The 13,832-nt window shown below is 46.0% G+C and overlaps 1 protein-coding gene across 2 annotated transcripts in view; it reads left to right on the top strand.

Moving 5' to 3' along the window:
* The first annotated feature begins 12,638 nt into the window (after positions 1-12,638).
* SH3PXD2A (SH3 and PX domains 2A) overlaps positions 12,639-13,832 on the top strand; it is a 239,068-nt gene continuing 237,874 nt past the window's right edge. For both annotated transcript variants that reach the window (XM_088528649.1, XM_088528650.1), the window contains exon 1: positions 12,639-12,710. In XM_088528649.1, the coding sequence (XP_088384775.1) occupies positions 12,639-12,710 (72 nt within the window). The remainder of the gene's footprint in view (positions 12,711-13,832) is intronic.

Genomic DNA, 13,832 nt, shown 5'->3' on the forward strand with positions numbered 1-13,832 from the left:
AATAAGGCGTGATATGGTCCTCCTCACACTTACATTCAATTAGTTCTGAAGAGAAGTCAGTACTAAAGAGCACTTCTTACAACGTGGTCATATCAGGACCTGGTGGCTTAAGGACTGATCTTGTGATTTTACCAGGTGGTGATATCTATGCATCTTTTATACATGGTTAATAACAATAGGAGAAATACATGCAAGCAAACAATCAGACAGGTTTGCCTGGCCTTCTTTGCAGTGTTGGCATACCGTGTGTGTATGTTTTCCTGAGTGTGCACTGTGATCTCACAACACAGCTGCCACCCTCTTCAAAAAAATCATATTCAGGAATGCATCCCGTCCTCATCCTACAGTTTGCCCACTGCTTGTAAAGCATGTTTGGATTCCCTCAGCTACAGTAGACTCTACTGATACATATTGTTGTGGGTTCTGTTCAGACCAGAAGTCTCACAAATCAGCCATTGTTTTGCTGTTTATTTTTAAATTGCTTCCTACATCACAAATGGTGAGCCATAAGTCTGCTGCTATGAAGAAAATACCAAAGTCAGCAAGACCCACTGTAATCTTAGTGTGATCTGTTTTTTTGTGTGTGTTTTCTCCTCCTTTGTCGCTTTTGGGGAAAATACTGTCCATATCACTACCCATATATGTGTGGAGGAACACGGTGTCTGCTGAAAGACACTGATGAAAGAGCACTGGCCTTAAAGAAGGTTACTATGTGGGACGTGCAGGATTCATCAGAACTCTCCTGTGTGCCGGAGTTCAAAGCCTGGAGCTGTTCTGTATTTATGCTTAGGGCTTCTCTGCTGCAGGGTCTTGTCCAAATAATCTGTTTAATTGATGGTGGGAAGGTGATAGCTTTAACTTGAAAAGAGTAGAAAAGATTTAATGTGTCCTTCCTCTGTACTCTGCTCCTTCCCCAGAACCGCTGAAATCGCAGACTCCCAGGAGGCAGACCTAGTGGTAAAGCCCTATAAGGACTGACATAGCAGGTAAAAATAAACCATATACATGAGGAAAGCCAGCGCGTAGCCCCACATGTGCCAGGTCTCTGGTGTGATGTTATATTATGTGCCTCGTTCCAAGCCATGGCTGCAGTGAGATATAGGCTAACACAAAGGCATGACGAAATATTTGGCATTTGCATTCAGAGGCCTGTGGAAAACTCCAGCCTTAAAGAGATAGTGCATTTGTCTATAGTGTAAAACTAGGTATAAGCCATTATTTCCCTTTAATTTCTTTATTAAAGGGAACTTAATACAGGACTTAAGTTGACAGACTGCCATTGTTTCTAGCATTGCTGCTGTGTTTGGAGTTAAGTACCATCTATTCTATAGACGGAGGAGACAGGGATTAAAAAAGCATTGTAGAAGACTTTATTTTTCTGTGAAGGGCTCTAGAAAGCAGAGAAAGAAGTCCATGTTCTGAGTAGGAAGGCAAGGAACTATAAATCACACCTACAAAAGATCCGGCTAGTCATACTGCCACAAGGGATATTTCCTTTCAGATTCCTGCTCTGATACTGATCAGGTTGAAGTGATGCTTTAAAACAAAGGCTGCCCATGGGAGAAATTTGGGATATCAATTCCCATTTTTAAGGGTCATACTCATTCCAAGAGTTAACCATGTGTTACCACTTGGTTATGGACAAAGATATAAGTTAGGGATAGTCCAAAGTAAAAATATGAGCTGTCCTGGACAAGTAGGGATGAGCATGGCACGTGCCAATAACCGACTATGCCTAATTTGAGATGTTGACCTGGCTGTTTTTTTGAAAGGTTCTGCTCTATTAGCAGACGTTGATTTTCCTGGGAAAGGGTTAAATGAATCCTGCAGGCTCCCTGAGAAGGGTGATCTCACTTAGCCTAGAAGAGAGGAAGGCCCTGGTTCTCCCTGGGGTAGCAGACAAATGTGTGGGCTGGATGAGTTTTGGGGAGGAACTCTGTGGCTGAGTCTTGCAGGGAAAGATGGCCTTGAGATTGTATTGCTCTTTGGGGTCTCTTTAAAATAAGTTATAACACAATCATACTAAAATAGGATTACATTTTGGTCACTTGCAGCTTGTATAGTTATACCTGCAGCATCTGATTTGTTCTGTTGCCTGCAATCTTGACTCTGTACTTTCTGCTATTTTGATCTATATGTAAAATGTGTCTAAAACTTTCTGGAAAGAACCTATTTTTGAAAGTTATTTAAGCTGATCTGTGCTGGCAATGCAAGGGTCTTGGGATGTGAATGGTGCTTCCTGTGGGAGATTGTTCCCCAGGAACATGTGAAGATTCTTCTCACTTGAATTGAACCTTAGGGAAACAACATTAATGAGTGCAAGGGAATTTACAGTTTTTATGTGCATGAAAGATTAAGATAAGGTTAATGGAGAAGCCTAGATTTGAACTAGACTAATTCTAAATCTGTGCAGCAGTATGCTTTATTTTTTATTTATTTATTTATTTATTTATATTTTTTATATATTTATTTTTATGAATGCTTTATTTTTTCCACAGTAGCCACCCAGCACAGGCTAACACTTGCTCTGGTGTAGTGCATTCCCCCTCTTGTACCTACAGAGAGTAGCACATGCTTATGCCTGCACAGCAGTAACCCAGCTAGCTGTGGGAGCACAGTAAGTAGCTTGATTTTCCCATTTACTCAGTATCTCTACAGTATGCTTCTGTGACAGCAGTCTAGACATACCCATGTTGGTATAAGTCACCTTTATGCAAGTCTAACTACACACACTAGGGCTTTTACTGCTAATAAACTGTCTCTCTGTTTAAAGATCATATCCTTAACCAAAAGAGTCATATCATGCACACTGTTAAAATTCTTAGACTGAGACCACACCTTAAAAATATTGTGTGGAGCATTTAGTGAAAGCACACGTTTTTAAATTAAAAACTCTGAGCAATACAATCATGCCTGGTTTATAAAAGGACTTTGAAGGTGGCACTTTAATGTAAAATTGACAAGTGAGAATTCATGCTGTAGGACTGCTATATGGCCAGTTCTGGTTTCCATAGAAACAGTTATGGCAGTAAAAGGCAAGTAAGGTAAGTAAATGGAGTTCTTAAAGCAGTCAGCATTTGTACATTATCTTAAAAGGTCTGTTTCCATAGAAATGCAGTGCTGGAGAGTAAAAATTACTAAAGGCTCTTAATATTCTACATTTAATGCTGCTAATGCTACAAAAAGGTGTTTGCTTTTCTGGAAAGGAAGCAAAGGGAAGCACAACTCTACCCTCAGTCCCACTGGCTAGGCTCAAAATGGGAAAAGAGAGGAGGCTGCTTCATGTTTCAGTTTCTCTCTGTTGTAAATTGAGGATAAAGCATTTCTTATGCAGTAGGCTGTAATTCCCATTTTTTAAAAACTTTTATCATTCAAAGCTCTTGAGGTCTGTCCATGGGAGCTATTAGAGAAGAATCCTGTGGTTGTGTGGGGACACCTTGACAGACAGATGCTGTAACGGCCCTTAGCTCTGATTCCACAGGTACCTTTCTCTGCTCTTCCTTCCATACATATTACTTTGCTTGTATGGTCATTTTGAATTCCAGGTGCTTGGAGACAATGGTGGTCTCCTAGTCTGTATTTGTACGAAATATTTTTCCTGAGACCCTGTTCCCTCGAGGTCTCAGGAAACCTCTAATACAAATAATGATTTCTTCAAAATAGAAATCCAGATCAATGATTCCTCAGTGTTTGAGTTCTCAAATTTTGCATTGTAAATTTGTGTGGGGGGTGGGGGGTTTGTTTGTTTTGTTAAGATAATACATGAAAAAAAGATTAAGTTTGGCTACGTGACCTTAAGCTGTCCATTTTGTGGAACTGTTCATGTTTGTGTATTCCAAAGTTGAACACCAAAAATAGAAGAAGTTGCTGATTTGTTATTTAGGTTGGGAATTCAATGAGTAGCCTGTAAGGTATGGAGCCACATGGATAAATATGAGACAAAGTATTGCAAACCTGCTTGCTAAGGAATTGCTGTTTGCTTTACTTTGGAGGTAAGCAGCCCTGCAGGAAAAAGATTTTTGTGGCTTGAAGAAATTGTATCTTTATACTTACCTCTAAATGGAAAGGGAGCAAGTTCAGGTCTCGGGGGCAACTTGAATTTTGAAGCTTCCTGCCAGCGCGATGCTACATTCTTCTTTAGTTTCTTCCAGTCAGGTCTCCACCTTCCCTCTCCCAGCCTGGAGGCTAGTGGGCAATAAGAGTTCAGCCATGTGAGATAAAAGAATAGTTACAGCAGTAATTGGTTACCATCCTCTAGTTGCGTTATAGCAACTAGAAATTGCATTATAGATGCACAAAAATGTATCTACTCTATACTCTGTCCCCATAATTGTTGTTTCTCAGAACTCCTAGGTGCAGGGTTCTAGCAGGTGTCCAAGTGTGAGATTAAAAATTCAAATACTTGCATCTTGCCAAAACATGAGTAAGCACAAGCCGCACCCTTAACAGAAGCCATATGCCTCTCCCTGCCACTTCCAAGTCCTTGCTCAGATTTTATCACAAAGATTAGTGGAGTTGGTGGTTGCCGTGAACTTTTAGTTTGTCTACTAGTCAGTGTATCTACTTTCAGCCTGATTTTGTAAGAAGATTACACTGATGTGATTGTAGTGAGTGTGTGGGCACTTGTCAGCCTTCTCCCACCGTTGCAAGTGACTTTGTAATTTGTTGGCCAGTTGTTTTACAAGTGGCCGACAAGCCTGAGATATTACAGTCCTCTGAGCTTCCCGAGATAGATGCACCAGTAGACGAGGGAGGTCCAAATTAGTGCTCCTGTTGAGGGGAAAGAACTAACTCGGTCATGCATTAGTAGAGACACCATGCACAAGACAGCCCCAAGAAACCTGTTTCTGTATCTTTTATAACCATAAGAGCTCCTATTTCTGCAAGGCTGTTTGGAGAAATGATAATTTTCTGCTGAAGTTTCTTAGTGGAGCAGACAGGGATGAGGGGAAACTGTGAATCAAACTGGTAGAATCTGGTAAAGATACAGCATCCATGTCCAGGTCCAGAGCTGAGGAACCGATTGTTAGGGATGCCAACCGTTCCTCAATAACATATTTTAAGCATGCAATGGGGACTATACTAATCTAGTTACAGTAATTTACAAGCTGAAACCAGCCCAGATAAATGAGATTGCCTGAACATAATATAGCCAGGAATTTACTAGTGAAAGAAATAACCTAAAGGAACAATTTTCAGCAAGTGCTGAATGCTGAACAGTTTAGTGCCAATTAACCTGGCACAACATGTCCTAGAGCTCTTGTTTCAGCTTGTTTTTTTTTTTTTTTTTTGTTATTGATTGGGAAAATGAACCCTCCTTTTCTAGCAGCTACAAGTGGAGCTGTCTGCCAGCCTAGCCAGGGATGAGCAAACTGTGGATCTGCTAGAGTGTAAGGGCCAGAGCATCTCCTTTTCTTGCTTGAAAACTGGAGGAATGACTGGAGATAAACCACTGCATGCACAGAATATTTAAATGGAGACACAGGATTCTTAGGTTATTTTTGGTTTTTTTTGTCTCATGATAAAGGAGAGGAAAGTCTTCCCACCCTTGCTGGGGACAAGGTAAGATAACCCACAAATATATATGTCACCGCACTGACAGCCAATGCGATTAAATGAAGCTTGTGCTGAAGCCTGTAGCTGACCTGGGCAGTTCACAGTTCCTCCCGAAGTACAGATTTCTTCCAAATATTAAGGCGATATTTGGAAATAAGAGGGAGAAATCAGTTCCCGCTAATGCCTACCTCAACAACAGAGTCATCCTTGCCTTGCAGGCTTGCTCGCTTTTCAAGCATGCTTTTCTTGGCTGGGTATGCAAGATGTTAGGGAAATGAAGAGGGTGCTTGGAATTGGGCTTTTTTCCTGTTGTCAAAAATGTCATTCACAGTGAGGGCGTAGGAGTTGTCCTTGTGTGCAAGTAAAACACTCCTTTGCTGTGATGTCCCCAAAATCCTTAACCATAAAAAACTAGCTGGTGTTGTCAGCCTCCGCTGCTGACTAATACTCTCTTATTTTCTTCCCTTGCCTTGTCTTCCACCTCCCCCCCATCCATGATATCTCTCAAACTTGATTCTTGTTTCAAAGTAGTTATAATCCCCTTCTTTCCTCTTCTGTAAGTTCAGTGATCTAGGACAAACATAACAGGAGCAAACTGATGTAGAGAGGAGTTTTTGTTGGAGCTCTGAATGTAGGAAAGGAAGAGAAATACAGAGGAAGCAGGGAGAGGAGGATTTAACAGAAAGATGTTTGAAATTAGTCCTGTTGACAAAAGCTAAGAAATAATTGGCTAATGATGCTCCAGACATCTGTTTCAGGACAGGCAGCAGGTGTAGGATATAATGAAAGCAAGGACTTGTACTATTTTATTTTCTGCAATTAGAAAGCAGGGAGGAAATGAGAACAGGAAAAAGAAAGAGTAAAAGAACATTTATCATAAACACATGGACAGATTTATATACAATGTAATTTATAACAATGTAATTTATATGCTCTTCCTCATACTGTCCTTTAGCAGTTCCTCTGTTCTGCAGGGTATTTTGTCTTTGTTAAAGGAGGGTGCAGATGCTCACAGTTACGTGTTAAATAAGAGTTGGCCACCAAAGTGTCTATGAGGATCAATGTTTCCAGGATAATGTAATGGCTTCTGGAGGCAAGTAATGCCTGGTAGTTTTATGAGGGGAAAACCGTGAGCGTACTTTTGCTGCTTTCTATAATGAAGTGTGATTGAGATTTTTTTTCTGCAGAGACATACTACAACTTCGGTGTGCCCAGCGAGTGTATCCCCTGCTTTTGGGAAGGCAAGAACTGCGGAAACGCTCTTCCTTGAGCAGTGCTAGAGCTTTGAAGGTGCTGCTGTGAATGCAACCTGAAGCTCAGTGCTTTAAATAAACTTCAAAGGGGATGCTGTGCAGGCTTGGGGTATTTTCTCTTCTTGCCTGGATGCTATATCACTAACTGAAGGAAATTGCCCTGGGGAGAGAAGCTGCCCTTGTCTCCTGGGTGCTCTGTGTGTGTTCAGCTGCCTTTTAGTGACCCTCCTGCAGGGAAGAGCCACTTTACTGGAGGTTGAGAAAGATTCTCGTTAGTAAAATGGTCTTTAAGGTTTCATCCCTGGTGCTGCATGGCTGTGGCTCAACAAATGCTTGTGGGACGGATCCAGTAAAAATGACTGGAATTAACTGGACAGTATAGCAGGCAGTGGCAGTGCTCCAAGCTGAACAGCACTCCTACGGCAGCCCCGCCAGAGAAACTATAGATCTGCTTTCCATGAGAACTTCTCTGGTTTTGGATGATCTCATTCTTTTTCCAAGCAATAAATATCCTCCATGGTATTTGGTTTTCCAGATATCACCATTAGTGATAGCAAAGTCTAACCTGGGAATGACTGAAGGAAAAAAACCCGCCTGTGGGATGATGTTGCTCTGAGGAGGTCCAAAAGCCCTGTTCCTAAAAAAGGAGCCCTGCTCCTTTCCATGGTGGGGAATCCACTTTGGTTTTGCATTAAGATAACTTAAAAGAAAATAAACACTTAATGCAGTTCACTGCTGAATGGTGGGAGTTGCAGAATTTTTTTTATGGTGTTGAGCTTGTGCTTTTGTCATCTGTGCTACAACTGCAGTTTTGTGACTGACTTTTCCAAAGGTTTTATCAATACATTTTTGCAATTCACAGTCTACCTGTCAAATATTCTAATTTGGATATTGGCAGTTAAATTCTCTGGCCTTCTCCGGGGGAGGTGCAAGCAAATAAAATTATTGTTTGATTTCAGAAGGGGTTGAATAAGTGAAAATAATGAATAAGGAAATTGAAGCTTGAAAATGACTTGGTGGGGATTCTAAATCTGTTGGTATGGAAGGCTCAGTGTCCATACATATACTCAGAGGTACCATGGGAAGAAAATGCATAGAAAGATTCCAACATTTAACTTCATTTGTAACAAGTCTGCATTTTCAACAACAGATTTCCAAATATTGTGTAGTGAGCAAGGCAGGAGCTGTTATCAAAATGTCCTCTTTAGTGAGACTGAAATCAATGACAGCATCTGTGAAGTAACCAGGGGAATCTTAAGCCAAACCTGTGATTTGTTTGATAAGCTTCAGCTGTCTCAAGCATATGCCTGATATTTATATTACAGGAAAGTGTGGTTTGGGTTTGCTGTGGTTTATTTTTTAACAAAGTCATCAAATATCCACAAAGCCTTTATAACAATGGAAAAGAACAAGGTGTACTTGGATGGAAAACAGTCTGCAATTTGCTACTACCACCCCGAACAGACCATGCACATGCCACTATTGGAAGTCTTTATCCATAACCCCTGTATGAGAGGCCTGAAAAATAACCATAGTCATGAAAAGATTAAATTCTAAGATATTTGCAGGATAATCTACAATTTAACTGAAGAGTCTCTTTTACAATGTAGGTAAAAGCTGGATGCTGTTAGGAAGACATTGCACGGCTGGCAGGGAAAATAAGCATTTTGATTTTTCTATTGCAGTGGGTAGTGCAGAGGGGCTGGTGGAGTGGGGCTCCCTGGGGAGGAGGCTGCTGCTGTGCTTAGGGGGCTGGTCCGCAGAGACTGCAGCTGGTTCCTTTCCTCCCTGTGCTGCTTTATTCCCAGTGTGAATTTCATCTGAAGAGCAGTCATCTCCCAAGAAGCTGAGACGCAATTTGGCTTTGAAAAAATAGGGGAAGACGGTTGTGTTTTGCTTTATGTGTCAGCGTTTGAGATTTGAATGACAGATAAGCTCTGCAGTTGCTATCACTTGTATCAAAAGACATCTCTATGGATGAGCCGCGCGGAAAGCAGCCCTTTCTACGACACTGGTGTTTAGTGAGTACCGCAGCCCCGCGGGAGCGCAACAAGGCTCAGCGCTGCGCTGCACGCCAGCGCCCCGCAAACACCACGGGCCCGTCTCCAGCACCATGCCCAGCGGGTTAGGCATGAGCTCTGGTTGCAGTAACGAGCTGGGTGCCTCGTCTGCCACGCACCGCGCTGAGACGTCCCCTGCCCCTGCGCCGGGCTCCCGCGGCTGTCGGGACAGGAGGACAGTGAAAACGCCAGCGTGCGTCTCGGGGACAGACTGAGCTGCCCCGCTCTGGCAAACAGAAAATGGAAAACAAGAATGAAACACCATCTTTAAACAGCAACTTGAGCCACTACAAAACGAGTTCTTGGGCTATAATGTGTTAGTTAATATTCAGGGGATTTCACTTATCTGCAGTGATATGCCATGAATTAATAAGAGGCAGTAAAAATGGGCCTAATGGAGCACAGAAAATGCTGTCCCTCGTTTTGTTTTCTCACTGATTTCACGATCCAAGTGTTTTCAATTTACAACTCAAATGCCTATTTACAAAAAAATTGTCAGCATGACAAAATCCTCTCAAGCTCGTCATGTTCCAGTTCTGAGACTGTCGCACACATTGTCACGCATCAATTTTTGCTGTAATTGGAGCAGAACTTAGGTTTCTGGCTGTAGCTATATTAGATCTGCAAGGCCAATCCAATCACCTGTTTGGTCAATAAAATAACTCCTTGCCCAAAGACCTGCAAATAAATTTAAAAAACGGCTGTTTAAAAATGTTGTTTTATCTTAGTCTTCAAAACTCTGAATTTCCTGAGGAGTTCCTCAGGTTAATTTTATTGAAATCTCAAGTATGTAAAGGTTAATAATTTTATGTTAATACTGTTATTAATATTTTTAAATAAAAGTAATTAATAACAGTAGTGGTATTCCCATGTAATGACAAGGCTTCAGTAACTGAGACTTTAAGAAAAAAGCTAAATATAAATGCTAAAAGATTGAGAATAAAGCCCTTAGAATTGTTTTTCTGGCGAGCTTGCAGTGCCTTGGCTGGGCCTGTGAGCACCCAGGAAACACGCAGGCCCTTCAGCCGTGTGGGTCAGTTACCCCAGGAGGCTGCCGGGCCCGAGCTGCGCACTCTGCTTTTCTCGAGTCCCACTGTTTTGAGCCTGGCTCCCAGCACAGGGAGCACGGCCAGCTCCCCTTTCCCAGCTGCTGCCTAAGAGAGGAGCAGATTTTCCCAAGCCTCCAGCGTAAGAGGTTTTGGTTATTTTCTGTCGGTCTTGCAATATTGTGTGATCAGGCTCCCACTAGCCTGGGTGTTGTACATGTTTACAAAAACAGCCCATGCCCCTAGCGAAATGCATTTTTCCTGTGTTGGTTGGTGGATGGATGCAGCAGACAAGCAGGGTGGAAGGTGAGGGTGCTCAGTTAGGTCAGCAGGTGATGGAGGAGCAGAACCAGCTCTGTACGACAGCTGAGCAGACTTTGCAGCTGGACCAGGCTGTGCAGAGTGGTGGAGACTTGGGGTTAATTGTTGTGAGCAGAAGAAAGGGGCCAGACACCATCACAGAGTGGGGAAGGCACCAAGGGAGCACAAACTCAAACCTCCAGTGCCAGGCTGAGCTGAAAATAAAGCTCCTTCCTTGCAGAGAGCTAGATAGGACTGCCATAAGAAGATGCCAATTAACAGGAATGGCAGGAATGGTAGGGCAGTGTTTGGAACATGATATATATATATATTTTTCCTTCACAATTAAATATCTCAAAAGTTGATTAAAACCAAACACTAAGTGATGGGAGGAGCTTTTATTTATTTATTTATTGGGCAGATCATAGAAGAAGTTTGTATGGAGCTCCAGTTAAATGTTTCTGCTGGATCACAGGAAGGAGGCATCTGAGACTGGAGGTCAGGCGTATTTTTCTCAATGGGTTATTTGAATATTTCTGTTTTCAGAGAAGAATTTTCTGTTTGCTCTGCCCAGCAGGGTCTCCCTGACCAGTCTAAACAGAAAAGGTTCCCAGTGTTGGTTATTGCCACACTGCCTTGTGTCAAGTGAGGCTTAGAGGTGGGAAGTCCCTCTGAGGAGGGAAGAGACTGCACTGAAGGAAAGAGGCACCGCGCAGATGGGCACACGAGCTTCCCCCCTCTGCGCCCTGTCCCATTACCAGAAGTCGATCCCGCTTGCCAGCCCATTCCAGGATGGGAGGCTAGGAGTGTGGTGTTTTCTGGCAGCTCACTGGTTTGGTGTGTGTCCTGGTGTATGGAGCCCGGGGATGGAGGAGCAGAAGGCACAACTCAAATGCTTCTCCAGCTCAGATAACCTAGCAGCTGCCTGCAGCGCGAGAGGAGGGGTTGCAAGTGGGCTTTTCTGTTTCCACCTACTATTAAGAACATAAATTATTTGCAGCAGGGACTGCAAATACTTAGAAAGCCAACAGCATTGAGGACCTGCACCTGGCCGGATCTGCTGGGGCCTGTGATAACTGGATTGGAGCATCTTTCTCTGGGTAGGCTGTGTAGGTGACTGCATTACACAGCAGTCACCTTGATGCCACCTGGCAGAAGCTTGTACCATGTACTGATGCCTTTGCTTCACTTATAAGCTGCTTGTAGAAACTAGCTTTGGGCTTCCTTGCTCCCAGATGTCAACCTATAGGCTACCACATCTATGGCTTTGTAATTCCAATGTCCTAATGCTTTACAGTTGTTATTGAAGGCCTGGTGACACAGATGTGACACACAAAAATTTGCTCATAGTATAAAGAAATCATGTGGGGATGAACAATGCTTTTTTTTCCACAACATCTGGGAGTTTTGTAAGTGTTTGGGCTATAGCAACTCTGTGGTTGTCAGGGTTGTCTGGGTCGTCTGGAAGCTTATTGAGAAAGGGGCTTGGGCTGCTGTTGAAGGGCCTTGACTCAGTGCAACAGTGAGAAGTCTTTGTGACTTCCGTTACTTTGGCAAGTTGCTAAAGATTTTCATAAACCTGGCTGGGGGCTGGGCGACCATACCCAAGTTTTCTTTCTTGAGACAACAGCCTCCAAAACAACCGTGTGAAGGTGTGAGACGTTACTGGATAAAAGCAGCCTAATTTCTAGGGCAAGCTGGTCTTGAAGCGTTGATGGCGGAAGGTAATGCTAGTTCGTAGGTACGTGTCTGTAGATAAGAGAACTGAAATGGGGCTTGCATGGCGATAAACCTCTCAGATGGACAGTTCGTGCAGGCCTTGGCCTTGGCCGCCCGGTAGCCTGCTAGGCAGGGCCTGAGGGATCCTGGCGGTCCCTGAGAGGACGGGCGGCCTCCAGAGCCGGGTGCGCTGGACACGGCTGTGTGGGGAGGACACGCTGTGTGGGGAGGACGCTGCGCAGCGGCGGAGACGTCCGGGGGGCCTCACGCCCCTCCGGCCGCGCTGCCCCTCGGCTCCCTCCAGGCCCTCCAGCCCCAGAGGCCTCGTGCCCCCCGCGCCCCCCTTGGCGCCGCCGCCGCCATGTCAGGCGGGGCGCGGTCCCCCCGCCCGGGGGCGGCTCCCCGGCGCGCCCCGTCCCGCGGCGGCTCCGCGCCCCCCGGGCCGCCCGGGGGCGGGGACGGCGGCGGCGCCCGGCCCCTCCTTCCCTGCCGCCCTCCCGCGCGCTGCCGTCGCCGCCGCACTCGCCGCCGAGCCGGAGGCAGCGGGCAGGGCGCGGAGCCGGCGCGAGGGGGAGCCGCGGGGCGGAGCCGGAGCCGGCCGGGGCCTCGAGCCGCCCCCCGCGCCGGCCGGCATCGCCGCGGCGGGCAGCGCGGCGGAGGAGCGGAGCGGAGCCGAGCGGGCCGGGCCGCAGGGAGCCGCGGAGATGCTGTCCTACAGCGTGCTCGACGCCACCGTGGTGGACGTGGAGAAGCGGCGCAGCCCCTCCAAGCACTACGTGAGTAGCCGCCGCGCCAGGGAGCTCCGGTGCCTCCGCCGGCCCCAGCCGGGCCGGGCCGCAGCGGGGGAGCGAGGGCGCTGCCCTGGCCGGGCAGGTGCGGGGCGGCGGCGTGGGGCCGCGACACCCAGCTGTCCCGGGTGCCACAAGTTGTGCAGGGGCTCTTTGCTCATCCCTTCGTCCCGTTCTATTTATTCGTGTTTCCCTTCAGTGTTATCGGTCTGAAGTTTCCTTCCCTCTGCAAGACGCGTCTGCAAGGCGCAGCCCAGTGCGGGACAGGTCTCTGAGCTGCTCTGTTCCTGTTCCGTCTGATCGCAGCACCACAACCCTTGTCCCATAAAGTTGCATAAAGACCTTTCTGAAGGGGCCAGCCGTTTGGTGTAGTTATGGGGCAGACCCACCATTTGGCTTCTCTTTCACCTATTGCTTTTCTCTTTTCACACCTCGCTGCCACAGTACAACCTCTGATGAGGGTTTCCAGCAGCCTTCCTGGACTCCTGTGCTGCAGGGTGCAGGTGGAAGTGTCGGTGCCTCCGGGAGCCCACAGCATCCAGTGGGGTAGCTTTTGTCCATCCATGTTAATAGAAAAGGCATCTTTCCCCTCTGCCCCTCTGGCTCTGATTTTGGGTTTAATTGCACCAAGACCTTTAATTCTCCTCTCAAACTGCAGCCTCAGTTTAAGTATACGGAAGGTTGGATTCTGTGTGTGCTGAAGGTAATCATCCTGCTCGGGTAAGGAAAAGCCTGAGGGGCTGTTGTATCTGATGAGAAGTCACCGCGAGTGTGGCCTGTTTCCTGGTGCTGCTGGTCTGCCGGATTCCTCTGGAGCTGCTCACTGTTTGAATGGGTTGCCTGAAAGATAAGGCCAAGGATCGGCCGTATATCGGCGTTCCGTGTGGCCGGGCTTTTCCTCTACGGCCTAAGCCGTAACCCAGCTCAGGGCTAGAGGGCACTGTGTTGCTGAGAGATGCCGACTGGCGGGAGCGAAGCTGGAGCCTGGTCTGCTGGGGAGCTGGAGGTGGTGTGCCCGGGCAAGAGGCACGGAAGGGTCGTGTCTCATGTCCTCTCAGCTTGCCAGCCAGACGTGTGTGTTCGGGCACATCCTTCATCACTTCCATGTGG

This window comes from Tinamus guttatus, unplaced genomic scaffold (genome assembly GCF_059628265.1).
Source record: "Tinamus guttatus ecotype Peru unplaced genomic scaffold, ASM5962826v1 Tinamus_guttatus_pri_ptg000314l, whole genome shotgun sequence".
Classification (NCBI taxonomy): Eukaryota; Metazoa; Chordata; class Aves; order Tinamiformes; family Tinamidae; genus Tinamus; species Tinamus guttatus.